The sequence below is a fragment of the Hemitrygon akajei genome, chromosome 8 (genome assembly GCF_048418815.1).
Source record: "Hemitrygon akajei chromosome 8, sHemAka1.3, whole genome shotgun sequence".
Classification (NCBI taxonomy): Eukaryota; Metazoa; Chordata; class Chondrichthyes; order Myliobatiformes; family Dasyatidae; genus Hemitrygon; species Hemitrygon akajei.
The window spans coordinates 96,105,183-96,132,564 of NC_133131.1; the positions used below are offsets into that span (position 1 = coordinate 96,105,183).

A 27,382-nucleotide genomic window follows, 5' to 3' on the forward strand; every position below is an offset into this window, starting at 1 on the left:
CTATTTGGCATTGACACTCTTATCTATGGCCATCTTTTGTGGACTTGAATCTTGTTCATCTCAGTAGCATCTAGAAACTTCAAATTGTCCAAATTTCTGCAACATACAATTTCCCTCCACAGTAAGTCTTGTTCATTAATCATACTTACCCTTCCGAAACTAATTTCCTCTACTTCACCAACTTAAAAATTCTCATCCTTGTCATTTAATCTATTTTAATTCTTGATCCTTCTCAAACTGGCATGTTGTGCAACTTCTCTCCATTTTTACCTCAGCTGCCTGGATTCTTCCATTTGAAGTTCCTGACTCTATACTTGTCTTCTCAACTAATTGAGAACTTCCATCAAATATTCACTCACCTTCTCTAATTTATCCCATTCTATATGCATCTCTGGACTGTGAGGTTTCTTTTAAAGCAGTGAAAGAGGTCTGGTGTTCTTTTTGATGACTGAATAGTAGGGAAAACAGGAACACAAAAATCCTTCAACTCACAAGCATTTATTTTTAATGTATAAATAACTGTATTTGTATTGTACAAATGCATTAAATTGAAGCTCAGATGTGTTAAATTCTGTATTAAAATGTTTAAAAACATCAGTGTAACTCTTACCTGTTTATACATAATAAAACATTTGATTTTGCGCATTTTCAATATGCTTTGAAATAGGAAATACACTTTCTCTAATATTGTATCCTATACACATTTTAGGATATGTACACATTTGTAATGCCATTTTAAAATAGTATTATTACTTTGTGAAGGAACTTAAGTTATAATTTTATAGGTTTAACCCTTACAGATTAGTATCAGAAGTATACATTGTTTTCCAAATGTTAACACCATTCATCATTGAATTTGCCAAATTTTCGACTTTATTTGCAACATTGCAGAAATGCCTTTTAATTTCAATAGCAATAAAGACTACATGCCAATGTAGATAATGTACCCATTCCTTTTCCCTCGTTCAGGTTTATCACCTACAGGGTTTCATTGTACTAACAATTACTAGGCTGTAGGAAAATACCCTGATGACCTGAGTATATGCGAGTGCTATCTGATTTATGAGATCACACAGCCTCCCTTCTCTTTGAAGGGGTTCTTGTCTTCTGGGATCCCCTTTACCAAAGGATCTTCTGCAGACTGTGATTCAATGTAATCCTTCAGTTCCTCCGCACACTTGGATACCTGAAATAGTTCAATGCCAAACCATAAGCACCAGAAGACAATTGGAATGATGGCAAAAATCTAAACATAATACATCTTGGAATTTAATTTGGCAGCCATGTGGCTCAAAGAGTGCCACTCTTGTCTGTGTATCACAGAACTCTCATTTCAAAAATGTATGTTGACACTTTATTAGACTGCGAAGATGCCAATTATTAAAGGGGTCAGAACAGAGACTGCTGCCCTTACAGGTGTGTTCCAAAGGCTATATATCCTCTAAAGTTGACACAAAATACCTCACATTATTATTTGGAAGATGAGAGTTAATCCGGATGCCCTGACCAATATTTAGTCATTTATCGGATTTGACTATCTGGTCATTTTTATACAGCTATTTGTCAGAGGTTACACTTCAAAAGTTATTTAACTGTAAAAAGCTTAAGCACATTAAAGATAGTTATCTTCTATTACTGTCTATTGTAAGTGGTCAATGCAACAGGGATCTAAATGGTAACATTTTGGACATTGCAGCTAAGAGTAGTGTGTTATAACAACGATTTGAGGTTCAAGTTAATATGCACTCTAACATTTATATTTATAAAATATCATTTCATCTACTCCAAGTTAAAAAGAACAATACACCAAGCCCAACTTTAATTAGGATCAGCTAGGTAGATCCCTGCACTCCATGGTTATTAGTAATGAAAAAGTTCTCATTACACTAAACTATAATTCATAGTTATACATGGCTTGCTGATTCAAATTATGTTATTAAAATGTATTTTTTTCCTGAGACTTGCATGACATTTAAATTGGTTTCTCCCATTCTCGACCTTTAATCAAATTTCTTTAATATTGCTGGGAAGCTTGCCGTTTGGAAATGTTGAAATGAATCTTAGCAATGAGAAGACACACAATATTTATAATTCCTCAAAACAGCACCAACAGATGCAAGATTTTGCGATGCTACTGTTCCGAAACATAAGCAGAAGTTCCTACCAGCATCCGCTCTAAAGGCAATTCTTTCTTAAGTTGCTCTATCTCCATTTTCAAACGGTCTTTATCTGTTAAATCTTCCATTTGCCTTCTATAATTGCCTTAAAAATAAACCAACTTTCGTTCAGAATAGTATCAAAACAATCGCAATTTTCAAGTTCAGTTTTAATATTTTTTTTTAAAAAGCGGCGAGAGCATGTCATAATACAACAAGCAGGCGATGGGCTCACCAGTTTCCCGGACGCTTGAAACTCAGAAGTGGCGAAGGATGCTCTCCCGCCACAGCAGCTGCCCACCTTCTGTCCCCACTCCACCGCCACAACCAGTGATCCCGCAGTCTGCCGTCAACCCTTTTAAAGCGGTGCCCATAATATTTTAATCTATAATATGATTAAATCACCAGATTTAAAAGATTTGTGCATTAAGTGGAATGATAGAAAATCCTTCCTTTCCAAACATATTGTTTTGGAACTGCATACGCAACTTCCAAAGAAAAAAAATGTATATTTTTTAAAAACACATATCCTTCCTTTGGTTCGTCAGCTTTCCTGTAAACATACTTTTTGTTTATTTTAAAGTTGCATTTATTAATAAAGTGGATCATGCTGACGTCAGTAGCCGTAAGCTGCAAAAGTCGGTTATCAGAGTATTTATCGCCTCTTAAACATCTGTTGAACTGGCCAGCTGATTCATGCAGTCCCAGTCACTTATAATAAGCACACATTTTAGATATCGCATTGTACACAACGCTAAAATAGAACTAACAATTATTCTCTTCTAAACATAGACTTAAATTTAAATATTTATCCTTTGTTTGATTGAAACATGCTGATCTCTTCAAAATTACTGCAGAAGTATAGCTTCTATTATGCCAAAGTCTACTGATTCGGAGTTGAAGAGGGCAGTCTTACTCAACGGTAACGTCTATTGCAGGTATGTTTACATGTGATACAATTGGATAGAAATGGATTTTATTTGCCAATTTATGAGGATAAAATAGATTTAGAGAAGCCCAAATTCTGCACGTGCCAGTAAGATAACTGTGAGAGCTTAACGATTTTTTTGCAAATTTCTTTGGTTGTCATCTAAAACTTATACAGCATAGCTACAGAGGTAAATGAGGTGTTTAAGCTCCCTCATAAAATTCCGTATTACTGAAGCATATTGATTTTTTTAGTCAGCCTGAGATGTTTGGATGTACACTGCCAATGAGTTGCAGTGGCCCCCTGCCTCCCTCACAGATATTCCAAATTCCTCCCTTCAGTTTACCCCTGTGCTTCCGGAAGCAACAGGCCAAAATTAGCTTTTTTAAGCTGAAGGGTTGATGAGATGCTGGATGTCTACTCAAAGGGTGGATCAGGCCTATATTTCTGGTTTAAGATGGCGCTACTTGCCGGTTTGAGCAACAACTTGACGGTGGCCAATGAAACAACAAAGCAACTAAATACTTCATTATTCATACTTTTTCTGGTAAACAATTGCTGCAAACAGAGGCCCGTGGCTTCCCTGACAGAGTTCAGCTGAGTCATTTTACGATCTGACATTTCGATGGTGTGGCTGGAGTCTTGCTGGAGCTGACTGGTTGCAGCATGTCAGGGCCGGAGCTGCTAGAGGGGACTTGAAGGGAATTCAATGCAGCGGAGCCAAGGTGAGGAAAGATCAGAGGTTTGATCAATTTAAGGGCCAAGCCGAATTGGAAAGGTCAGGTAATTCGATGTGGGAGGGGTGAGACATGGAAAGATTCGAGGTTTGATAGATTTAAGAGCTGAATCAACAGGGTGACAAATCAGTAGTGGAGAGGAAGATGGCAATTGAAAGCATCAAATCACTTGATCTGAATCCTGCCATTCATGGGTTGATAATCATTTGTGTAGAGAGTGGGATTAACAACATACCTGGTGACCACACCTGAATATAGAAGAACCGTCATCCTAAAATTACTATGCTGCTCTCAGTTTAACTGCAGTTAATGTTCAAAATTAAAAGTAAATTTATTACCAAGGCACATATATGTCAGCATACCCTACAATGAGATTTATTTTCTTGCAGGCATTCACAAAGAAAAACAATAGAGTCAGTGAAAAACTACATAACGATGGACAAACAAACATTGAGTAAAAGAAGACAAGATGTGCAAATGCAAAATCTAATAATAATAAATAAATAATATTAAGAACATGAGTTGTAGAGTACTTGAAAGTGAGTCTGTAGGTTGCAGAATCAGTTCGTGTTGAGGTGGCTGAAGTTATCCATGCTGGTTCAGGAGCCTGATGGTTGAACTGTTCTTGATCATAGTGGTGGAGGACTTGAAGCTCCTGCATCCGGTACATAGCCCTCCATACTCCTTGCATCCATGAACATATCCAAATTTCTCTTAAATATTGAAGTAGACTGCACTTCTACTACTGGCAGCCTGTTCCACACTCTCTGCGCCTTCTGAGTGAAGGAGTTTCCCCTCATATTCCCCATAAACATTTCACCTTTCTCCATTAACACATGACCTTTGGCTGTAGTCTTAAATCAACCTCAGGGGAAAAAGTTTGCTTGTATTTACTATCATCATCATTATCATGTGCCATGTCATTTGACGTGGACGATTATTGTCTTTCCGTGACCATGATTGTTCTTGACGAATTCTTCTACAAAAGCGGTTTGCCATTGCCTTATTCTGGACAGTCTTTACAAGATGGTGATCCCAGCCATTATCAACACCCTTCAGAAATTGTCTGGTTACATAGCCAGGACTTGTGATATGCACCAGCTGCTCATGCAACTACCTACCACCTGCACCCATGGCTTCACTTGACCCTGATCAGGAGGTTAAGCTGGTTCTACACCTTTCCCAAGGGTGACCCCAGGCTAGCGGAGGGGAAGAGAGCCTTGCACCTCCTTTGGTAGAGATATATCTCTACCCAACCACCCAACTCTATCTATGCCCCTCATAATTTTGTATACTTCCATCAAATTTAAGCTCAATCTTCTACGTTCTGGGGAATAAAGTCCTAACCTATTCAACCTTCCCTATAATTCAGGTCCTCAAGTCTCTGTACTCTTTTAATCTTTTTTATATATTTCCTCTGGGTATGTAACCAAAACTAGGCACAATACTCCAAATTAGGCCTCATCAAGGTCTTATTCAAATTCAGCATAACATCCCAAATCCTGTACTCAATACATTGATTTATGAAGGCCAATGTGCCCAAAGCTTTCTTCAGGACCCTATCCACCTGGGTCAACACTTTCAAGGAATTATGATTCTTTCTCTGTTCTACTACACTCCTCAGTGCCCTTCCACACACCTTGTAAGACCTACCCTGGTTGGTCCTCTCAAAGTGTATCACCTCACACTTGTCTGCATTAAATTCCATCTGCCATTTTTCAGCCCACTTTTCCAGCTGGTCCAGTTTCTGCTACATGCTTTAATAGTATTTCTCACTGATTCCTATACCTCCAATCTTGGTGTCATCTGCAAATTTGCTGATCCAGTTTACCATATTATCATCCAGATGGTTGATATAGATGACAAGCAACAGCGGACCCAGCACTGATTCCTGTGGCACTCCACTAGTCATAGGTTGACAGTCAGAGAAGCAACCATGTACTACCACTTCTGGGTTCTCCCACAAAGCTAATGTATAATCTAATTTACTACTGCATCTTGAATACCAAGTGACTGAACCTTCTTGACCAACCTCCCATTTAGGACCTTGACAAATGCCATACTAAAGTCCATGTAGAGACCATCCACTGCCTTGACTTCATCAACTTTCCTGGTGACTTCCTTGAAACACTCTATAAGATTTGATAGACATAATCTACCATGCACAAAGCTATGCTGACTATTTCTAATCAGTCCCTGTCTATCCAAATACTTATACATCTGGTCACTTAGAATTCCTTCCAATAACTTTCCCACTACTGATGTCAGGTTCACCAGTCTATAATTTACTAGTTTATTGTAGGGGCCTTTCTTAAAAAAAACAGAACAACATTTACCTATCCTCCATCTTCTGGTACCCCAACCATGGTCATGGTTGCTTTAAATATCTCTGCTTCGGCCCCTGCAGTTTCTGCACTCCCGCAGGGTCCAAGGGTATAACTTGTCAGGCCATGGAGACTTATCCACCCTAATTTGCTTCATGACAGCAAACGCTTTCACCTCTGTAATCTGTATAGGGTCCATGACCTTGCTGCTGCTTTGCCTCATTTCTATAGACCATGTGTCCATCTCCCAAGTAAACATAGGCACCAAGACTCCATTTAACATTTCCCCATCCTTTTAGGGTACATATATAGATTACTATTGATCTTCCAGAGGACCAATCTTGTCCTTTGCCATCCTTTTGCACTTAACATATCTGAAGAATCCCTTAGGATTCTCCTTCACCCTGTCTGCTAAGGAAACTTTATGTCTTCTTTTAGCCCTCCTGATTTCTTTCTTAGGTGTTCCCTTGCATTTCGTATACTGCTCAAGTATTTCATTTGTTCCTACCTGGTTATAGCTGCTATGCACTTTCTCTTTACACTGAACAACAAAGATTTTGCTTCCTGAATACCTTTAGGTGTATCTTATGAAGTTTGGGCTACTGATCGTGAAAATCACCATGACATTTCCTTATCACGCACCATTTCTTGAAATCACTTATGTTTATTATTCGAATTCATAATTCAAGTCAATTAAAATGTTGCCTACAATGTAAGTTGGAAAGTTTCCTATCTTGTCCAGGCATGCTTGGGCATGCTTAGGCAGCATGGCTGCTGCATGGCAGAACAGGTTTTAGTAATAATTATTGGGTTCAGGACTGCAAGGATGGAATTTGCTATCACCAGGCACAAAAATTTCTATGAAGGATTTTGATATTTCAGACAGATGCTTCCAAGAATACCTGATGCCAAGATTAAGGAAAGCATTTTTGTTGGTCCACAAATCAAACAGGTCATCAATGACACGCAATTTGAAGAATTTCTAATGGGACTGGAGAAAATCACATGGAAGGCATTCAAGAAAGTTGTTGAAATTTTTCTCCACATCTACAGAGCACCAAACTACATGCAGCTGGTTGAAAGCAATCTTCAAGCATATAAAATCATGAGATGCAACATGTCACTAAAGATTCATTTTCTGTCTTCCTATTTAGACTTCTTCCCTGCAAATCTTGGTGCTGTTAGTGACGAGCATGGTGAAAGGTTTTTCCAGGACATTATGGTCATGGAGAAAAGATACCAGGGCAACTGGAATCCATCAATGCTGATGAATTATTATTGGACACTTAAGCGAGAAGCCTCAGACACTGAGCCTGAGTACAAATGAAAATCATTAACAAAATATTTTAACTTAGTTGAACTATTGCAAAGCATCAGTGCCATTATGCAATTAAACATTTTATATTCAATAAAAGTTAATTTGTTGTTTCTCCAAATTCCTATGTGATACAAGTAGTCTGAAATTATATCTGTGTTCATTTTCAAGCAGTCTATCATAAACAAAAAAATTCTGAGGAAGCAACACTTTTGAAAAAGATTTGTTGTCTGGTGTTATTCTTAACCAGTGCCTCAATATCTTTCCAAAAACCAAGTTTTCCTAAACTTGTTATTCTTGCATTTCATTCTGACAGGAATGTGTAAACTCTGTACCCTCAAAATTTCCCTTTTGAAGGCTTCCCAGTTAGCACATATACCTTTGCCAGAAAACAACCTGTCCCAATTCACATTTGCCAGGTCCTTTCTGATACCATCAGAATTAGCCTTTGCACAATTTGGCATCTTAACCTGAAAACTAGACTTAACCTTCTCCGTTAATATGTCATATTGAAACTAATGACATTGTGATCGCTAGATGCGCTGTCTACCCTGCACAAAATTCTGTCAACTGCCCTTTCTCAGTCCTAAATAAGAAATCTAGTATTGCACTTTCTTGAGTTGGTACTTTCTATGTATTGATTAAGGAAGCTTTCCTGAACATGTTTGACAAACTCTTTCCCATCTAGCCCTTTTACAGTACGGGAGTCCCTCTCAAAATGTGGAAAGTTAAAATCACCTACTATCACAACCTTATGTTTCTTGCAACTATCTGTGATCTCTCGACAGTTATTCCTCTAAATTCCACAAACTGTTAAGACCATAAGGCATAGGTGTAGAATTAGGCCATTCAGCCCATCAAGTCTGTTACACCATTCTATCAAGGCTGATTCCAGATCCCACTCAACCCCATACATCTGCCTTCTCACCATATACTTTGAAGCCCTGACCGATGAGGAAACAACCAACTTCCACCTTAAATACATACCCATGGACTTGGTCTCCACTGCAGTCTGTGGCAGAGCATTCTGCAGATTCACTGCTCTCTGGCAAAAAAAAAATCTTCCTTACCTCTGTTCTAAAGGGTCTCCCCTCAGTTTTGAAGCTGTACCCTCTAGTTCTGCATACCCCACAGTAGGAAACATTCTCTGCATATCCACTCTATCTGGTCCTTTCAACATTCAGTAGGTTTCAATGAAATCCCCATGCATTCCTCTAAACTCCAGTGAGTACAGGCCCAAAACTGCCAAATGTTCCTCATATTTTAACCCCTTCATTCCCGGAATAATCCTTGTGAACTTCCTCTGGACCTTCTCCAATGACAACATATCCTTTCTGAGATATGGGGCTCAAAACTGTTGACAATACTCCAAGTGTGGCCTGACTAGTGTCTTATAAGTCTCAGCATTATCTCCTTACTTTTATATTCTATTCCCCTTGAAATAAATGCCAACATTGCAATTGCCTTCTTTATCACAGACTTAACCTGTAAATTAAGCTTTAGGGAGTCTTGTACGAGGGTTCCTAAGTCCCTCTGTACCTCTGATGTTTGAACCTTCTCCCCATTTAGATAATAGTTCACACTATTGTTCCTTTTACCAAAATGCATTATCATACATTTCCCAACACTGTATTCCATCTGCCACTTTTGCCCTTTCTTCCAATTTGTCTAAGTCCTGCTGCAATCACATTGCTTTCACAGCACTATCTACCCCTCCAGCTATCTATGTATGATCTGAAAACTTTGCCACAAAACCATTAATTCCATTATCCAAATCACTGACAAACAATGTGAAAAGTAGTGGTCCAATATTGACCCCTGAGGATCACCACTAGTCACCGGCAGCTAACAAGTAAAGGCCCCTTTTATTCCCACTTGCCGCCTCCTACCTGTAGCCATTCCTCTCTCCATGCCAGTATCTTTCCTGTAACACCATAGGATGTTATCTTATTAAGCAGCCTTATGTGTGGAACCTTATCAATTGCCTTCTGAAAATCCAAGTAAATGACATCCACTGCCCCTCCTCTGTTCACCCTGCTTGTTATTTCCTCAAAAAACTCTAATAGATTTGTCAGGCAAGATTTCCCTTTACAGAAACCATGCTGACTTTGACTTGTTTTATCATTAGTCTCCAAGTACCCCAAAACCTCATCCTTGATCATAGACTTCAACGCTTTCCCAACCAGTGAGGTTAGGCTAACTGGCCAATAATTTCCTTTCTTTTGTCTTGCTCCCTTCTTAAGGAGTGGAGTGACATTTGCAATCTTCCAGTCCTCTATGACCATACCAGAATCAAGTGATTCTTGAAAGATCATGACCAATACATCCATTATCTCTTCAGCAACCTCTCTCAGGACTCTGGGACATAGTCCACCTGGTCCAGGTGACTTATCCATCTTAAGACCATTGAGTTTGCCTAGCACTTTCTCCTTTGTAATAGCAATGACACTCACTCCTGCTCCCTGATACTCATGGAACTCTGGCACACTGCTAGTGTCTTCCACAGTACAGATCGATGCAAAGTATCCATTATGTTCATCTGCCATTTCTTTCTCCTCCATTACTACCTCACCAGCATCATTTTCCAGTGGTCCAATATCAACACTCATCTCCCATTTACTCTATGTAACTGAAAAAACTTCTGGTATACTGCTGTATATTACTGGCTAGTCTGCCCTCATATTTCATCTTTTCCCTTCTTATAGCTGTTTTAGTTGCCTCTAGTTGGATTTTAAAAACTTCCCAATTATCCAACTTCCCACTCACTTTTGCTAACTTATATACCCTTTCCTTGGCTTTTATGCAGTCCTTAACTTTCTTTGTCAGCCACGGTTGCCTAACCCTGCCATTTGAGAACTTCTTCCTGTATGGAACATATCTATCCTGTGCTTTGCGAACTTTTCCCAGAAACTTCAGCCATCTCTGCTCTGCTGTCATCCCTGCCAGTATCCTCCTCCAATCCACCTGGGCAAGCTCCTCTCTCATGCCTCTGTAATTCCTGTTATTCCACTGTGATACTGATACATATGAGTTAGGCTTCTCCCTCTCAAATTGCAGTATAAATTTAATCATATTATGATCACTGCCTCCTAAGGGTTCCTTTACATTAAGCTCCCTAATAACATCTGATTTATTACACAACACCTAATCCAAGGTAGCCTTTCCCTGAGTAGGCTGAAGCACAAGCTGCTCTAAAAAGTCATCTCGTAGGCATTCAACAAATTCCCTCTCTTGTGATCCAACAGCAACCTGATTTTCCCAATCCCCTTGCATATTGAAGTTCCGCATTATATGCCTTTTCCAGCTCCCTTTGCAATCTCAACCCCACATCTTGGCTACTATTTGGAGGTCTATATATGATTCCCATAATGATTTATGTACTCTTACAGTTTCTTAACTCCACTCACAAAGATTCAACATTCTCTGACCCTATGTCACCTCTTTCTAAAGATGGAATTCGATCTCTTACCAATAAAGCCACACCACCACCTATGCCTTTCTGCCTGTCCATTCAATACAAAGTATATCTTTTGATGTTAAGCTTCCAATCATGGCCTTCTTTCAGCCACGACTCAGTGATTCCCACAACGTCATACCGACCAATCTCTAAGTTTGTCCACCTTATTCCAAATGCTACGTTTAAATACAGCACCTTTAGTTCTGCATTCTTCACCATTTTGAATTTTGCCTCTGTGGTACAATGTAACTCTTTGCTCTGTCTGCATTTGTACCCAATCATTGGCTTGTCCTTTCTTACACCCATCATCTACTTGTAAACCTGCTGGCTCATCCTTAGCTGTATCATCCTGATTCCCATCCCCCTGCCGTATTAGTTCACACCAATCCCAACAGCTTTAGTAAATCTGCCCACAAGAAAATTGGTCCCCCTCAGATTCAAGCACAACCCATTCACCTGCCCCAGAAGTCCCAATTATCCAGAAATCTTAATCCCTGCCTCCTGCTCCAATTCTTCAGCCATGCATTTATCTGCCACTTCATTCTATTCCTATCCTCACTGTCACATGGCATAGGCAGCAATCCCAAGATTTCTATCCTTGAGGTCTTGCTTCTCAGCTTCCTTCCTATCTCCCTATATTCTTTTTTCAGGACCTCCTCCCTTTTTATTCCTATGTTGTTGGTACCAATATGTACTACGACTTCTGACTGCTCACTCTCCCTTTTCAGGATATTGCGGACACGCCCAGAAACATCTCAGATCCTGGCACCTGGGCGGCAAATTACCATCCATGTTTCCTTTTTGCATCCACAGAGTTGCCTATCTGTCCCCCTGACTATAGAATCCCCTATTACCGCTGCTATCCTCTTCAGTTCCCTGCCCTTCTGAGCCACAGGACCAGAACCAAGTTCCAGAGGCACAGCTGCTGTTGCTTCCACCAGGTTGGTCATCTCCCCCAACAGTACTCAAAATGGAGTACTTACTGTTGAGGGGGATGGCCACAGGGGTGATCTCCACTATCTGACATTCCCCCTTCCCTCTCCTGACAGTCACCCATTTATCTGTCCCCTGTAGCCTTGGGATGACTACCTCTCTGTAGGTCCTGTCTACCTCTGCCTCACTCTCCCTAACAAGCCGAAGGTCATTGAGCTGCAGCTCCAGTTCCTAACACAGTCTCTGAGGAGTTGCATCGAGAAGGCTGGGAGTCTCCCAGAAATCCCACATTTGACATCCAGAATAGAACACAGTGTCTGTAGACACACACCCTATTCTCTCTAGAGTTGAATAAGAAATAAGGAATGAACTTACCCTGATTCCACCTGTTCTCACCAAAGCCTTCCTACTCTGACTCAGTCTACTCTGATGATGACTGCTCCGCTAGGCGGTACTTCTCTTTTGGGTGGTCTACAGTATAATATAATCCCATTAATGTGGTCATACATTTCTTACTCTTCAGTTTTATCCATAAAGGCTCACTAGATATTCTCTCTGTTCTGTCTTGACAGGCACTGCTGTGACGTATTCCCTGACTTTTAATGCCACCTCTCCCCCTTCAGTCCTTCCTGTACTATGATGTTTAAAACAATGGAAACCTGGAATATTGAGCTGCCAGCCCTGCCTCTCCTGCACCCAAGCCTCACTGATATCATAATTCCCCATGCTGATCCACCTTTCCTACAGTACTCCTTGCATTGAAATATACGTAGCTCAGAACAGTTGCCCCATCATGCTTGACCTTTTTCATTCCTGACTTTGTATGCAGGCTTAGCAACATCTTCCTACACTACCATTCCATTATATATTTTCTGTTGCTCTGATTCCCATTCCCCTGAAACTCGAGTTAAAACTCCCACATGCAGTAATAATAACTTTTCTGCAGATCAGGTGCAAACCATCCCGCTGTATAGACCACTTTCTCTGGAAGAGAGCCCAATGATCCAAAAATATAAAGCCCTCCCTCCTGTACCATCTCCTTAGCCTTGTGTTAAACTGTATGATCTTCCTACTTCTGACCTCACTAGCATGTGGCATAGATAGCAAATCTGTGATTACAACCTTGCACAACATCCTTTAACTTAGCACATAACTCCCTGAACTCTTTTTGCTGGACATTGTTACCCTTCCTGCCCCTGTCAGTGGTACCAACATGGACCATGGCCTCTACCTGCTTACCCTTCCACCTCAGAATGATGTGCATTCGATCCGAGATGCCCTTAACCCTGTCACCCAGGAGGTAACATACCACCCAGGAATATCATTCTATCCACAGCACGTCCTTTCTGTTTCCCCTAATCAAAGAACCCCCTATGACTACAGCTTGCTTCTTCACCCTCACTTCCCTTCTGATCCACAGAGTTAGACTCAGTGCCAGAGACCTGACCACAGTGGCATTCCTCTGCTAGGTTATACCCCTTCACAGTATCCTGAGGGCACTTGTTGAAATGGAAGATATAGGTAATATAGGCGGCAGGCAATTCTATCCGCCAAAAGACAGCAAAAGTCGTAGTTCCTAGGTGTTCAATGTCATTAAGGAATAGCTGTACTACAGAACAAGATCATTCAGCCCTTTTGTTTGGACCCTCTTTCAGTGGAACTCACTAATTCCACTCAGTCGCTCCTTCTATCTATGTATGCAAATTTTATTCCTTTTTGAAGGCCAATGTGGAACCTGCCTCCATCCCATCTGCAGGAAGTGCATCCAGAGTCCAACCACATGCTGCTTAAGAAAATTTTCACTCGCAGTAATCTTAACTTTATTTTATATTTGTGATCTCCAGTCCTGGACTCCTCCACAACTGAATGTACAGTCTTAGGCACCCTAGAATTTTTATATGATTTCAGATGGTATGGTCTCCACAGACCACTGATCTCAACATCGTCAAGGCTGTCTGGAGTTATCTGGAGAGACAGAAGCAAGCAAGTTAGCCAATGTCTGCTGAAGAACTGTGGCAAGTTCGCCAAGATGTTCGCCAACCTTCCAGCCAATTTTCTCATAAAACTGTATATAAACTTTTCTTTATTTTGAAAGCATCTTAGCTTTACAGAATTTTTTTTACAGGTGCCTACGACTTTTGCACAGTGCTGTAGCCCTAGACGGTCCACTCTGACAATACAGCTCACCATTTTATATACACCTATCAAAAATCTCTTCATACTGCTGCAAAGAAAACTGTCTGAACCTCTCTTATACATTCTTCAAGCTTTTGTCCTTCATCCCAGGAATCATGCTTTTAAGTCTTCTATGATCCCCCTAATGCTTCCACATCCTTTTGTTAATGGGACAAACAGTATTTAACACAATGCTTTTGTTAAAGCCAGACCGGTGTTTCACAGAAGTACTGCACGATTTTCTTGCTTTTACATTCTGCCTCCATTGATAATGATGAGACGGCTGTTTGCCTTATAACCACATTCTGAGCGTGCCTGATAACTTTGAAAGTCTTGGGTTGGGGCAGTAGCATAGTGATAAACACAATGCTTTACATTACAGATGATCAGGTTCAATTCCACCGCTGCCTGTAAGGAGGTTGTACATTCTTTCCGTGACCATGTGGGCTTCCTCTGCATGCTCCAGTATGAAGACCGGCTGGTTGGTAGGTTAATTGGTCATTGTAAATCGTCCCACGATTAGGCTAGCATTAAATTGGGAGGTGCAGGGCGGCCTGGCTTGATGGGCTGGAATGGCCTACTCCGCGATGTATCGCAACAAAATAAATAAAAAATAATCCACTTGCCCAGGTCTTGCACCAGATTACAGGTGGATCATTTGTTGTCTCTCCTCATTCATCTTACCTCACACTTCACTGCACACACTTAACCACATAACTAGCCAGTCTATATCCCGCCACAAGTTATCCTCATTGCTGTTTGTATCATCCACAAATCTTTGTAATAATGTAGACTAAAAAAACTGTCCAAACACTGATCCCTGGAGTACACTTTCCTAAATGGATGAGCTGCATGCATTTTGTGGCGAATCTCCCACCTTCTAAATTGCCAGAACCTTTACACTCAGGCAAAAGGTTGGGAACTTGACAGAATGTTCTCCCACTTGTCCCTTAAAACCAGTCAGGATAAGGACATTGGAAGCACTACCCCAAACTTTCACTATGGAATCCAGAAATTTGCATGTGCCTTACAAATGTTCATTAGAATATCAGAAAAAAATGCTACCTAACTTCACTCCATTTTAGATAAACTTTATCTAATATTTATTTTTATATTTGAAAAAAAACATGTGATGTGGAAATTTTGTTCTCTTCATTTTGTTCTCCACAGCTTTGAAGCGCCTTAGAACCATGTAGTGGTATCAAATTTAGAGTCTCTCTTGTGAAATAACCAATTTCTTTAATCTATCAAATGTTTCTTGCTTTGACACAGATACATTTTAATTCTGATTATAAATTCTGCTTCTGGAGCAGGCTTGTTGGGCTGAATAGCCTAATTCAGCACCTATGTCTTATACCTTATGGCTCAGACCAAAGGATAGTAAGACACAGGAGCAGAATAAGGCCATTTGGCCCATTGAGTCTGTTCTGCCATTTCATATTGGCTGATCCCGGTTTCCGCGCAACACCTTCTGCCTTCTCCCCGTATCCCTTCATGCCCTGACCAATCAAGAATCTATCAACCTCTGCCTTAAATATACATAAAGACTTGGCCTCCACAGCTGCCAAAGAACTCCACAGATTCACCATTCTCATCTCCTTTGAGTCTCTTCTGAGACTGTGTCTTCTAGTCTTAGATTCTCCCACCATAGGAAACATCCTATCCGCATCCACTCTATCAATGCCCTTAACCATTCTATAGGTTTCAATGAGATCACCCCTCATTCTTCTGAATTATAGTGAATACAGGCCCAGAGTCATCAGATGCTCTTCATGACAAGCAATTTAATCCGGTAATCATTTTCATGAACCTCCTTTGAACCCTCTCCAGTTTCAGCACATCCTTTCTAAGATAAGGGGCCCAAACCTGCTCACAATACTCCAAGTGAGGCCTCACCAGTGCTTATAAAATTTCAACATTACATCCTTGCTTTTATATTCTAGTTCTCTTGAAATGAATGCTAACATTATATTTGCCTTCTGCACCACAGGCTCAACCTGAAAATTACCATTTAGGGAATCCTGCACAAGGACTCCCAAGTCCCTTTGTGCCTCAGTTTTTTTGTACTCTCGCTCCATTTAGAGAAAAGTCCTTTCATTTCTTCTACCAAAGTGCATGACCATACACTTCCCAATACTGTATTCCACCTGCCATTTCTTTGCCCATTCTCCTAATCGGTCTATGTCCTTCTGCAGCCTCTCTACTTCCTCAAACGTACCTGCCTCTCCTCTCCACCTATCTTCATATTGTGTGCAAACAATACAACAAAGCCATCAATTCCATCATCCAAATCATTGATATATAATGATAAAAGAATAGGTTCCAGTGCAGACCCCTGTGGAACACCTCCAGTCACTGGCAACCAATCAGAAAAGGCTCCCTTTCAGAATCAGAATCAGGTTTATTATCACCGGCATGTGCCATGAAATTTGTTAACTTAGCAGCAGCAGTTCCATGCAATACATAATCTAGAAGAAGAAGAGAAAAATAATAATAAATAAACAAATCAATTACAGTTTACATATATTGAACAGATCAGAAATTATGCAGACAGCAGAAATAATAAATTAAAAAAGTGAGGTAAGTGAGATCGTGTTCATGGGTTCAACGTCCATTTAGGAATCAGATGGCAGAGGGGAAGAAGATGTTCCTGAATCACTGAGTGTGTGCCTTCAGGCTTCTGTACCTCCTACCTGATGGTTACAATGAGAAAAGGGCATGCCCTGGGTGCTGGAGGACCTTAAAATGGACGCTGCCTTTCTGAGACACCGCTCCTTGAAGATGTCCTGGGTACTTTGTAGGCTAGTACTCCATCTACTTAGCTTTAGGTATTAATTCCACGATTTAGGGGCATAGTTGAAAAAAGCAGACCTGTCAATTACCTTTTGAAGGGGATTGTTTAAATTTAAGAAACTGGCAGTAGAAAATCTGAGAGTTCGAACAGGATTGTAAAACAAAAACTATTGTGTTGTACTCTAGTCCCAGACCATTAAGAGCTTTTAAAAACCAGTAAGAGAACTTCAAAAATCAATTCAAAAAGATACAGGAAGAGTAGCTTGTACAGAAGTGATGTGTTCCCTCATCATGATTTTGGCTAGAAGTCTAGCAGCAGTGTTCTGAATGAGTTGCAGTTTGTAAATAGGTTGTTTTGGAAGGCCAGTAAAGAATGCATTGCAGTAATCTAGTGTATTCAATATAAAGACAAGAATTAGTTTTTCAGCATCATGATGAGACTCAAATATTTTTGTATTACTACTTGTGCAGAAATGGTGCCCTGGTCAGATTCTTAATGTGCTATTGAAAATTCAAATCTGAATCATAGAGAGTTACTTCCAATTTTACAAGGGAAGCCAAATTCCCAAGTTTATCAAGCAGTTTCTCTTTTGGCTTTGGAACCAACCATAAGTATTTCAGTTGTAACTTCTTCATTTAGATATCATATTGCTCATAAATTGCATAATAGCAAACAACTATGGTCGAAGGTTTCAGTTGTTGTTTAGAACAAACATCAGAATGAGGAAGAAGTGTAACTCTGACCATGTGCCAAACAGGGTGGTTTGAGGATCTCAGTGACTGCTGATCTCCTGGGATTCTCATGCAGAACAGGCTGTAGAGCTTACAGAGAATTGTGTGAAAAACAAAACTCATTTAGTGAGTGGCAGGTCTATGGGTGAAAATATCTTTTGTTAATGAGAGGTCGGAAGAGAAAAGCTCGACTGTTTCAAGCTGACAGGAAGGCCATTGTAACTCAGAAAACCACACGTTACAACAGTGGTGTGCAGAAGAGCATCTCTGAACACACAGCACATTGAAACTTGCAGTGGATGGGCGATAGCAGCAGAAGATCACAAAGACCACAGGTACCTAATAAAGGGAACACTGAATTTCAGAGAATTGATGAATGTATGATGTTCTGTGGTCAGTTTTTATTCAAGCAGTTTTTCCTACTTTTGATCCATCAGCATTAAGAACAAGAAGAACATGATAAGAAAGACTTCGGGTTTCCGTAACATCTCCTAATATAAAGTGAATAGCCAACAATCTGAATTGAGTGACACTATAAAATGCAGTGTGTAATATTCAAATTTGTCCTCTGTTGAATCTCAAAATACTTAGCAACGTAATCCTTTTGATATTACTTAAAGGCATTACAGAAATATTTTTCTTCAGTAATGTTAACTTATGCAGAGCATTCCAAACACCATGCCTATATCCTTGGAGCTAATGTGATACAATGTAAAATTGCCGTGTGTAATATTCAAGTTTGTCCTCTGTAGAACCACAAAATGTTTAATAAGATCCCTTTGATTTTGCTTTGGGACATTACAAAAATATTTCTTTTGAGTACTGTTAACTTGTAGAGTGATTTAAAACTGTGAAAATCCCATTTCTCCTTGTCACAAATTGGTTTAACTCTATTTGTAGATAGATAGATACTTTATTGATCCCAAAGGAAATTACAGTGTCACAGTAGCACCGCAAGTGCACAGGTATACAAATATTAAAAGAGAAGAAAGAAATAATAAAAAAGCTACCTCAAACAGTCTAACAGGAGGAGATCCATCACTTCCCCAGGTATAGGTTGACTCATTTTAGAACCTAATGGCTGAGGGTAAGAATTACCTCGTATCGCGCTCTTTGGAGCAGTGCAGTTGCCTCAGTCGATCACTAAAATTGCTCCTCTGCTCAGCCATGGTGGCATGCAGAGGGTGAGAAACATTGTCCAGAATTGCCAATATATCTGTAGGGTCACTTGTTTCACCACAGACTCGAAAGTGTCCATTTGACTTCTGTAGCAGATCTAGCCTTTCTAAACAGTTTATTGAGCCTGTTGGCATCACCCGTGTTGATGCCATTGTTCCAGCACACCACCGCATAGAAGTCCTGCATACTCTCCTCAGGAAGTAGAAGCAACTCTGGCCCTTCTTGTACACAGCCTCTCTGTTGGCGCTCCACTCAAGTCTGTGATCCATGTGCACCCCCCAGGTACTTCTAGGTCCTCACCACATCCATGTCATCACCATCAATTTTCACAGGGAAACTATTTGTATCGACCCAGCCTAGATAATATTTTATTTTCAATTACTTTCATGAGGCAGATAAAGTGAAACCCAGACCCAAAAAAGAAGCAAGGGAGGAAATAGTTAAGGTTTTGCTAATAATTTGTGATTGTTTATCAGCAACAGGCTTGGTATCAGTGGTCTGGACACTTGGTCATGTGGTGCCATTGTTTAAAAAGGGAGAAAACCACAGACTGAGTAACCACGGTTCAGTCAGTCTGCCTCATTAGGGGGCAAATTGTTGGAAATTTTTCTGAACAAAAGCATAAATCAACATTTGGGGGAGACACATGATAAACAAGGGTTGTCAGCCTGAACTTGTTAAAGTTTACTACTAACTAAATGAAATGTGCTTTAGCACAGCATTTGACCTGCATAGAGACATTTGGTGAAGTCCTAGTTAATAAATGAATCAAGAAATGAAGAGCCCAATGTACATTAACTTTACCCCAGATAAAGAGGACAACCATGTTGTGAATTCTATTTCTGGCAATACTTTTACTAAATAGTAATAACTTGTATTTGTGTTTTTTTTGTATCATGACATTGAGACCTATATTTTTGCACTATATTTGTTTTACAAAAGCTTCAGTTACTTGCTTTGTACTCTTCCAGTGAAACCAAACCGTCATAAGCCAAAACATTCAGGAATGTGCAGACACAGTATAATTCAATACTACTTCAACACATTCACTCAGAGATGTGAACAGTTTATTTATGGTGGCTGCGACAGCAATGGAAATAACTATGGGAGCCTAAATATTTGCAGACAAAATTGTTACTAAAATTCAGGTAAGTTTCTAAGCCAACATTTTTAAACAGCAAAACATCTCCAACAGTGCCTATTTTCACGTGTTGTAGGAAAGAGAATATGACAAGGAGAAAGGGAATAACCCACACATCAGCATCTATGAAGAGGAATAAGTAGCTGACTTTTCATGCTGAGACACTGATGCACCATCAATAACTCTCGGAGACGAGAGGCGAGATATCGGCTTTTATTGGCTGGAAGAAAGAACAAGCAGCAATTGACTACCACACTACATCCTGGAGACTGAGGCCGGGGTTCAGGCCCCAATCGCCTTTATACCAGGGTCTGTGGGAGGAGCCACGGTCAGTGGGAGGAGCCACAGGAGCAGTCAGCAGGGGGGGGCGTGTCCAGACAGGTATATGTAATTCACCACATTCACCCCCCCTTGGTTTTAAAAGACAGTCCCCATGGGGCGAAGTTTCTTACAAGTATATTTACAGGTTAAGTCTATCAGGTGGTCGAATCTGTCGCTGCGATCTACGTAGCACCGGCTGTGATTGCACAGGTGCCGGTGGTGATTGCACCGGAGACGGAGGTTGTGCTGGTTCCGGCCTAACTGGAGGTGTCAGCCCACTAGGCGTCAGTGATCCCTCATGCGTGTGCGAGGCACCTGGTATATGCGCGTGCGAGACGCCCGGTATGGGAGTGTCGTGAGGAGTCTGTGTAGGGCTCGGTGTGCGCGGTGTCACCTCGGGTACAGGGTTCATAGTTACCGTGGAGTGTTCGGGGTAGTGGTCTGCTGCTCCTGCGGGCGCCAGGTCGCGGACGGAGACCGTGTCCTCCCGCCCATCAGGTAAGACCACGTAGGCATACTGGGGGTTCACATGTAGTAGGTGAACCCTCTCGACCAGCAGGGAGTATTTATTGCTCCTCACATGCTTCCAGAGCAGCACTGGCCCTGGGGACGTCAGCCAAGCTGGTAGGGTGGTCCCAGTAGCAGACTTCCTGGGAAAAGAAAATAGGCGCTCGTGAGGGGTGGCATTGGTGGACGTACATAACAGGGAGCGGATAGAGTGGAGTGCCTCAGGGAGGACCTCCTGCCAGTGAGAGACCGGCAGTCCCTTTGACCTAAGGGCTAAAAGTGTGGCCTTCCACACTGTGGCATTCTCCCTCTCCACCTGTCCATTTCCCCAGGGATTATAGCTCGTGGTCCCACTAGTAGCAATGCCCCTAGCCAGCAGGTACTGGCGCAGCTCGTCACTCATAAAGGAGGACCCTCTATCACTGTGGATATAGCAGGGATATCCGAACAGAGTGAAGAGCTGGCTCAGGGCTTTTATGACGGATGTGGCAGTGGTGTTGGGGCAGGGGATGGCAAAGGGGAACCGCGAGTACTCGTCGATAATGTTGAGAAAGTAGACATTGCGGTCGGTGGAGGGAAGGGGGCCCTTAAAGTCAACACTCAGTCGCTCAAAGGGGCGGGTGGCCTTAATAAGTTGTGCCTTGTCAGGACAGTAGAAGTGTGGTTTGCACTCAGCACAGACTTGGCAGTCCCTGATCATCATCCTGATGTCCTCAAGGGAGTAAGGCAGGTTCCGGGCTTTCACGAAATGGTAAAATCGGGTGACCCCCGGGTGGCAAAGATCTGCATGGAGGGTGTATAGCTGGTCGAGCTGTGCGTTGGCACACGCTCCCCGGGATAGGGCATCAGGGGGCTCATTGAGCCTTCCAGGCCGGTACAGGATATCATAGTTGTAGGTGGAGAGTTCTATTCTCCACCACAAAATTTTATCATTTTTGATTTTGCCCCGCTGTTGGTTGCTGAACATGAACACAACTGAGCGCTGGTCGGTCAGCAAGGTGAACCTTTTGCCGGCGAGATAGTGCCTCCAGTGCCTAATAGCTTCCACTATGGCCTGGGCTTCTTTCTCCACCGCGGAGTGCCGAATTTCAGGGCCTTGAAGGGTACAAGAGAAGAATGCTACTGGCCTTCCTGCCTGATTGAGGGTAGCAGCCAGTGCGAAATCGGAGGCGTCACTCTCTACTTGGAAGGGAATGGTCTCGTCCACCGCATGCATCGTTGCTTTGGCAATGTCCCCTTTAATGCAGCTGAAGGCCGCGCGGGCCTCGGCAGAGAGGGGAAATGTGGTAGACTTGACCAGGGGGCGGGCCTTGTCTGCGTAATGGGGGACCCATTGGGCGTAATAGGAAAAGAAACCCAGGCACTGTCTGAGGGCTCTGAGGGTGGTGGGAAGAGGGAGTTCTAACAGGGGGCGCATACGGTCGGGATCAGGGCCAATGACCCCGTTCTCCATGACATACCCAAGGATAGCGAGACGGGTGGTTCCAAACACACACTTGTCCCTGTTATAAGTAAGGTTCAGGGTTTTGGCCACTTGGAAAAATCGTTGGAGGTGGGCGTTGTGATCCAGCCAGTCGTGACCACAGATGGTGATGTTATCTAGATAGGGAAATGTGTCCTTCAGTTGGCACTGGTCCACCATCTGGTCCATTTCCCTCTGGAAGACAGAGACACCATTTGTCACACCGAAGGGGACGCGCAGGAAGTGATAGAGCCTGCCGCCCGCCTCGAAGGCGGTGTAGGGGTGATCCTCCGCGCGGATGGGGAGCTGGTGATAAGCGGATTTCAGATCTATTGTCGAGTACACCTTGGACTGAACTATCTGGTTGACCATATCCGCAATGCGGGGTAGGGGGTACGCGTCAAGCTGCGTGAACCTATTGATGGTCTGGCTATAGTCCACGACCATCCTATTTTTCTGCCCGGTCCGAACAACAACCACCTGGGCCCTCCAAGGACTTGTGCTTGGCTCAATGATCCCCTCCCTGAGCAGCCGCTGCACCTCCGACTGAATGAAGGCCCTGTCTCCCGCGCTGTACCTCCTGCTTTTAGATGCCACAGGTTGACAGTCAGGGGTCAGGTTGGCGAACAGCAGTGGGGGAGGGATCTTGAGGGTGGAGAGGCTGCAAGTGATGTCAGTAGCGCAGCTGTCGGCATGGTGCCGGGTGGGACGTGTGGGTCGGTGTGTGTGTGTGGTCAGTAGCGGGGTATATGACGAAGTCCCACAAAACTGAGGATTCCTGACTGTGAGTGGTGGGAGGGGCCCGTCATATGCCATAGTCACACTTTCGAGGTGGCTCCGGAAGTCCAGCCCCAATAGCACAGGCGCGCACAGTTGAGGCATGACCAGTAGCGCAAAGTTCCGATATTCTGTGCCCTGCACCACCAATGTCACTACACAACCCACCCGGATGTCTGTGGAATGTGACCCAGAAGCCATGGCTTACCGGCCTGTCACGAGTCCGCAGCATTGCACCGTGTCCGGGTTAATAAAACTCTCAGTGCTGCCTGTGTCAAACAGGCAGTTAGTCCTGTGCCCCTCCACCAGGATGTCCATCAATGACCTTGCAAGCCGGTGTGGGGCGCTTTGGTCGAGGGTTACGGAGGGCAGAGTTGGACCGCCGTCTTGGTGCCCGGTAAACACTGGTGGGTCGGGGGCGGGCGAGGTGGCGCTGACAAAGATGGCTGCCCCCATGTCTCGCATGAGGCGAGCAGGCAAGATGGTGGCCCCATGCCTCACACGCAGCGCTGCCCGACCCCGCTCGTGGTTTAGACTTACAGACCTTGGCGAAATGGCCCTTCTTCCCGCAGCTGGAGCAGGTCGCTTCTCAGGCCAGGCAGTGTTTTTGGGGGTGCTTTTCGAGTCCGCAGAAGTAACACTGCGCGGACTTGCGACTGGCAGCAGCTGTGGTCGGTTTCGGGGAGTTCGTGGACTTGCGACTGGCAGCGGCGGTGGTGAATTCGTTGGCGGGTTGCGGGGTCTGCAGCGTCCACGGAACCGGCGGGGGATCGTGCGGCTGGACAGCGTCAGCGTTGTGCAGAGCAGCCTCCAGCGTGTCGGCCATCTCGATCGCCAAGCGTAAGGTAAGATCGGCATTTTCCAGCAGCCGCTGGCGCACATACACTGACCTGATCCCCGTAACAAAGGCGTCTTGTACTAGCATCTCCGCATGTTGTTCCGCCGTCAGTCCTTTGCAGTCGCAGGCCTGCACGAGTGTCCGTAGGGCTCGGAGAAACTGCCCGCTTGACTCGCCGGGTCACTGCCGTCGCGTCGCTAAGCGATGTCTTGCGTAGACGGTGTTCACCGGCTGCAGGTACTGTCTTTTGAGGGCGTCCAGTACCCCTTGGTAGGTCGGCAGGTCCCTGATAAGGGAGAATACTTTCGGACTTACTCTTGATAGTAGTATTTTGTACATTGTGGCAGGCTCAGTCACTGGAATCTGTTCCAAGTATGATTGGAAGCATGCAAGCCAGAGTTCAAAGGCAAGAGCTGCTTCTGGAGCTTGAGGATCCATGTCTAATTTTTCCGGAAGTAAAATACCTTCCATGTTTTAAAACTTCCAGCCAATAAAATTGATACACCATCAATAACTCTTGGAGATGAGAGGCGAGACATAAGCTTTTATTGGCTGGAAGAAAGAACAAGCAGCAATTGACCACCACATTGCATTCTGGAGACTGAGGGCAGGGCTCAGGCTCCAATCGCCTTTATACTGGGGTCTGTGGGAGGACCCATGGTCAGTGGGAGGAGCCACAGGAGCAGTCAGCGGGGGGGGCGTGTCCAGACAGGTGTATGTAGTTCACCACAGACACTTTATCAGGTCTTGGTCCGAAACCTCTACTATTTATTCCTCTCCATAGATACTGCCTGACCTGGTAACTTCCTCCAGTATTTTGTGTGTGTTGCTCTGGATTTCCAGCATTTTCAGAATCTCTTGTGTTTAAGAAGGAAAGAATTCTTGCACAGTAGAACAATTTCAAAGTTATTCTGAACAACCAAGAATCTGAGAGAGACAGCAAGTACTTTTCAACTTCCAGTTACACTAAGGCAATATCATTTTACATTTAACATGACATAGGATTTTTATTAATTTTACCTTCCTCTCAATTTTAAAATATTTAACAAAATTATTCTTTTGATAGCTTATTTTGAATGATATGACCTAAAGACTATATAACCAATTCCATAATTTCTGCAAATTCAGTTTTTATTAAATAACTCCAGATTTTGAAAGTCCCATTCTCTCACTATGCACCATGCATTAGCTCTCTCACATAAATGATAATGCTGTCTTGTTTTAAAATACTTCCACATGTGATAATATTGAATGTACCCATTCTAGAGTTCTAAGCCTGAGCCAAGGTCTTGAGTCCATGTTCCAAGCTTTCCCTGGTAATGCTCCCCAACTCTTTCTCGGCTACATGACCAACAGCTTTGGTGGTGCTTCCTGCACCCATGCTGAGCACGCCAATTTATCAACTTTGCTTCTAACTTCCCCACTCTTCTTGCTTGGTATATTACTGACACCTCCCTCCTCTTAATCTCCATCTCTGGAGACAAACTGTCAACTGACTACTTTTTTAAACCTACCTGTTCCCACGGTTATCTTAACTGTATCTCTTCCCACCCTGTCTCCTGTGAAAATGCTATTCTCTATCTCAGTTCCTTTGCCTCTGCCGCATTTGTCCCAAAGATGTGGCTTTCCTTTCCAGGACTTCAGAGATGTCTCATCCCTTCCTCCGCTATTGATGCTGCCTTCATCCACATCTCCTCCATTTCCGGAGCTTCAGTGCTCACCCCATCTTCCCATCTCCTTTACGGTGATAGAATTCCTCTTGTCCTTCTCTACCACCCCATGAGCCACCTGATCCACCACATCATCCTCCACAATTTCTGCCATCTCCAAAGGGATCCTACCACTAAACATATAAAGTACTATATGGACCAGATAGTATACACCCTAGAGACCTGAAAGACGTGGCTGAAGAGATTGTGGAGGCAATAATAAGGATCTTTCATGAATCACTAGATTCTTGAATGGTTCTGGAAGACTGGAATATTGCAAATGTCACTCCAAGAAGGGAAAGAGGCAGAAGAAAGGAAACTATTGGCCCAATTAGTCAGCATGGTTTCCTCAAGGGAAAATATTACCTGACAAATCTGTTGGAACTATTTGAAGAAGTAACAAGCAGAATAGACAAGAGGATCAGTTGATGTTTTATACTTCAATTTTCAGAAGGCTTTTGATAAAGTGCGACACAGGAAAGATTCTAGCTTGGATAAAGCAGTGGCTGATTGATAGGAGGCAAAGAGTGGGAAATAAAGGGAGCCTTTTCTGACTGGTTGCCAGTGACTAGTGGTGTTCCACGGGGTCTGTGTTGGCACTGGTTCTTTTTACACTATATTTCAATGATTTGGATGATGGAATTGATGGCTTTGTTGCAAACTTGCAGATGATATAAAGGTAGGTGAAGGGGCAGGTAGATTTGAGGAAGTAGAGAGGCTACAGTAGGACTTGGACAGATTAGGAGAATGGGGAAAGAAATCGCAGATGGAATACAGTGTTGGGAAGTGTAAGTCCATGCACTTTGGTAGAAAAAATGAAAGGGTTGACTATTTTAAAAATGGGGAGAAAATACAAAAAACCGAGACATAAAGGGATTTGGGAGTCCTTGTGCAGGATTCCCTAAAGGTTAATTTGCAGGTTTAGTCTGCAGTGAGGAAGGCAAATGCAATGTAGCATTCATTTCATGAGTACTAGAATATAAAAGCAAGGATATGATGAAACTTTATAAAGCACTGGTGAAGCTTCACTTGGAGTATTGTGAGCAGTTTTAGGCCCCTTATCTTAGAAAGGATGTGTTGACATTGAAGAGGGTTCAAAGGAGGTTCATGAAAAAGATTCCAGGATTAAATGACTTGTCATATGAAGAGCATCTGTTGGCTCTGAGCCTGTATTCACAAGAATTCAGAAGAATGAGAGGTGATCTCATTGCCTTTCACCATTCTATAGGTTTCATTGATAGAGTAGATGTGAAGAGGATGTTTCTTTTGGTGGGAGAGTCTAAGACTAGAGGACACAGCATCAGAATAGAGGGGCATCCATTTAGAATGGAGATGAGGAGGAATTCCTTTAGCCAGAGAGTGGTGAATCTGTGGAATTCTTTGCCACAGGTAGCTGTGGAGGCCAAGACTTTATGTATATTTAAGACAGAAATTGATAGATTCTTGATTGGTCAGGACATGAAGGGATATGGGGAGAAGGCAGGAGATTGATGTTGCGAGGAAAATTGGATCAGCCATAATGAAATGACAGAGTAGACTTGATGGGCCTAATGGCCTAATTCTGCTTCTATATATCTTGTATCCTCTACAATGGGGAGACCTGTCGTAAATTGGGGACCACTTCGCCGAGCACCTCCGCTTCATCTGCCAAAAGCGGAACTTTCTGGTGGCCAAACATTTTAATTCCAATCCCCATTCTGATTCTGACACGTCAGTCCATGGCCTCCTCTTGTACCAAGATGACACTGCCCTAAGGGTGGAGGAGGAACAATTTGTATTCCATTTGGGTAGAATATCGATTTCTCTTTCTGTTAAAAAAAGTTTTACTCTTTCCCTCCCCTCTTCTTCCACTCCCCATTTTGGTCTCTTGTCTTTTTTCACCTGCCTATCACCTCCGC

General features: G+C 42.8%; 1 protein-coding gene across 2 annotated transcripts in view; it reads right to left on the bottom strand.

Annotated features, from left to right (window-relative positions):
• Window positions 1–482: 482 nt before the first annotated feature.
• gngt1 (guanine nucleotide binding protein (G protein), gamma transducing activity polypeptide 1) overlaps window positions 483–27,382 on the bottom strand; it is a 57,823-nt gene continuing 30,923 nt past the window's right edge. The window contains exons 1-3 of one of the 2 annotated variants that reach the window (XM_073054214.1): window positions 2,392–2,490; window positions 2,165–2,262; window positions 483–1,186 (exon numbers count right to left, since the gene is read on the bottom strand). In XM_073054214.1, coding sequence (XP_072910315.1) covers window positions 1,061–1,186; window positions 2,165–2,245 — 207 coding nt within the window. In that variant the 5' untranslated portion in view covers window positions 2,246–2,262; window positions 2,392–2,490 and the 3' untranslated portion in view covers window positions 483–1,060. Of the gene's footprint in view, window positions 1,187–2,164; window positions 2,263–2,391; window positions 2,491–27,382 lie in introns of those variants that run through there. The other variant, XM_073054215.1, reaches the window with a different exon arrangement.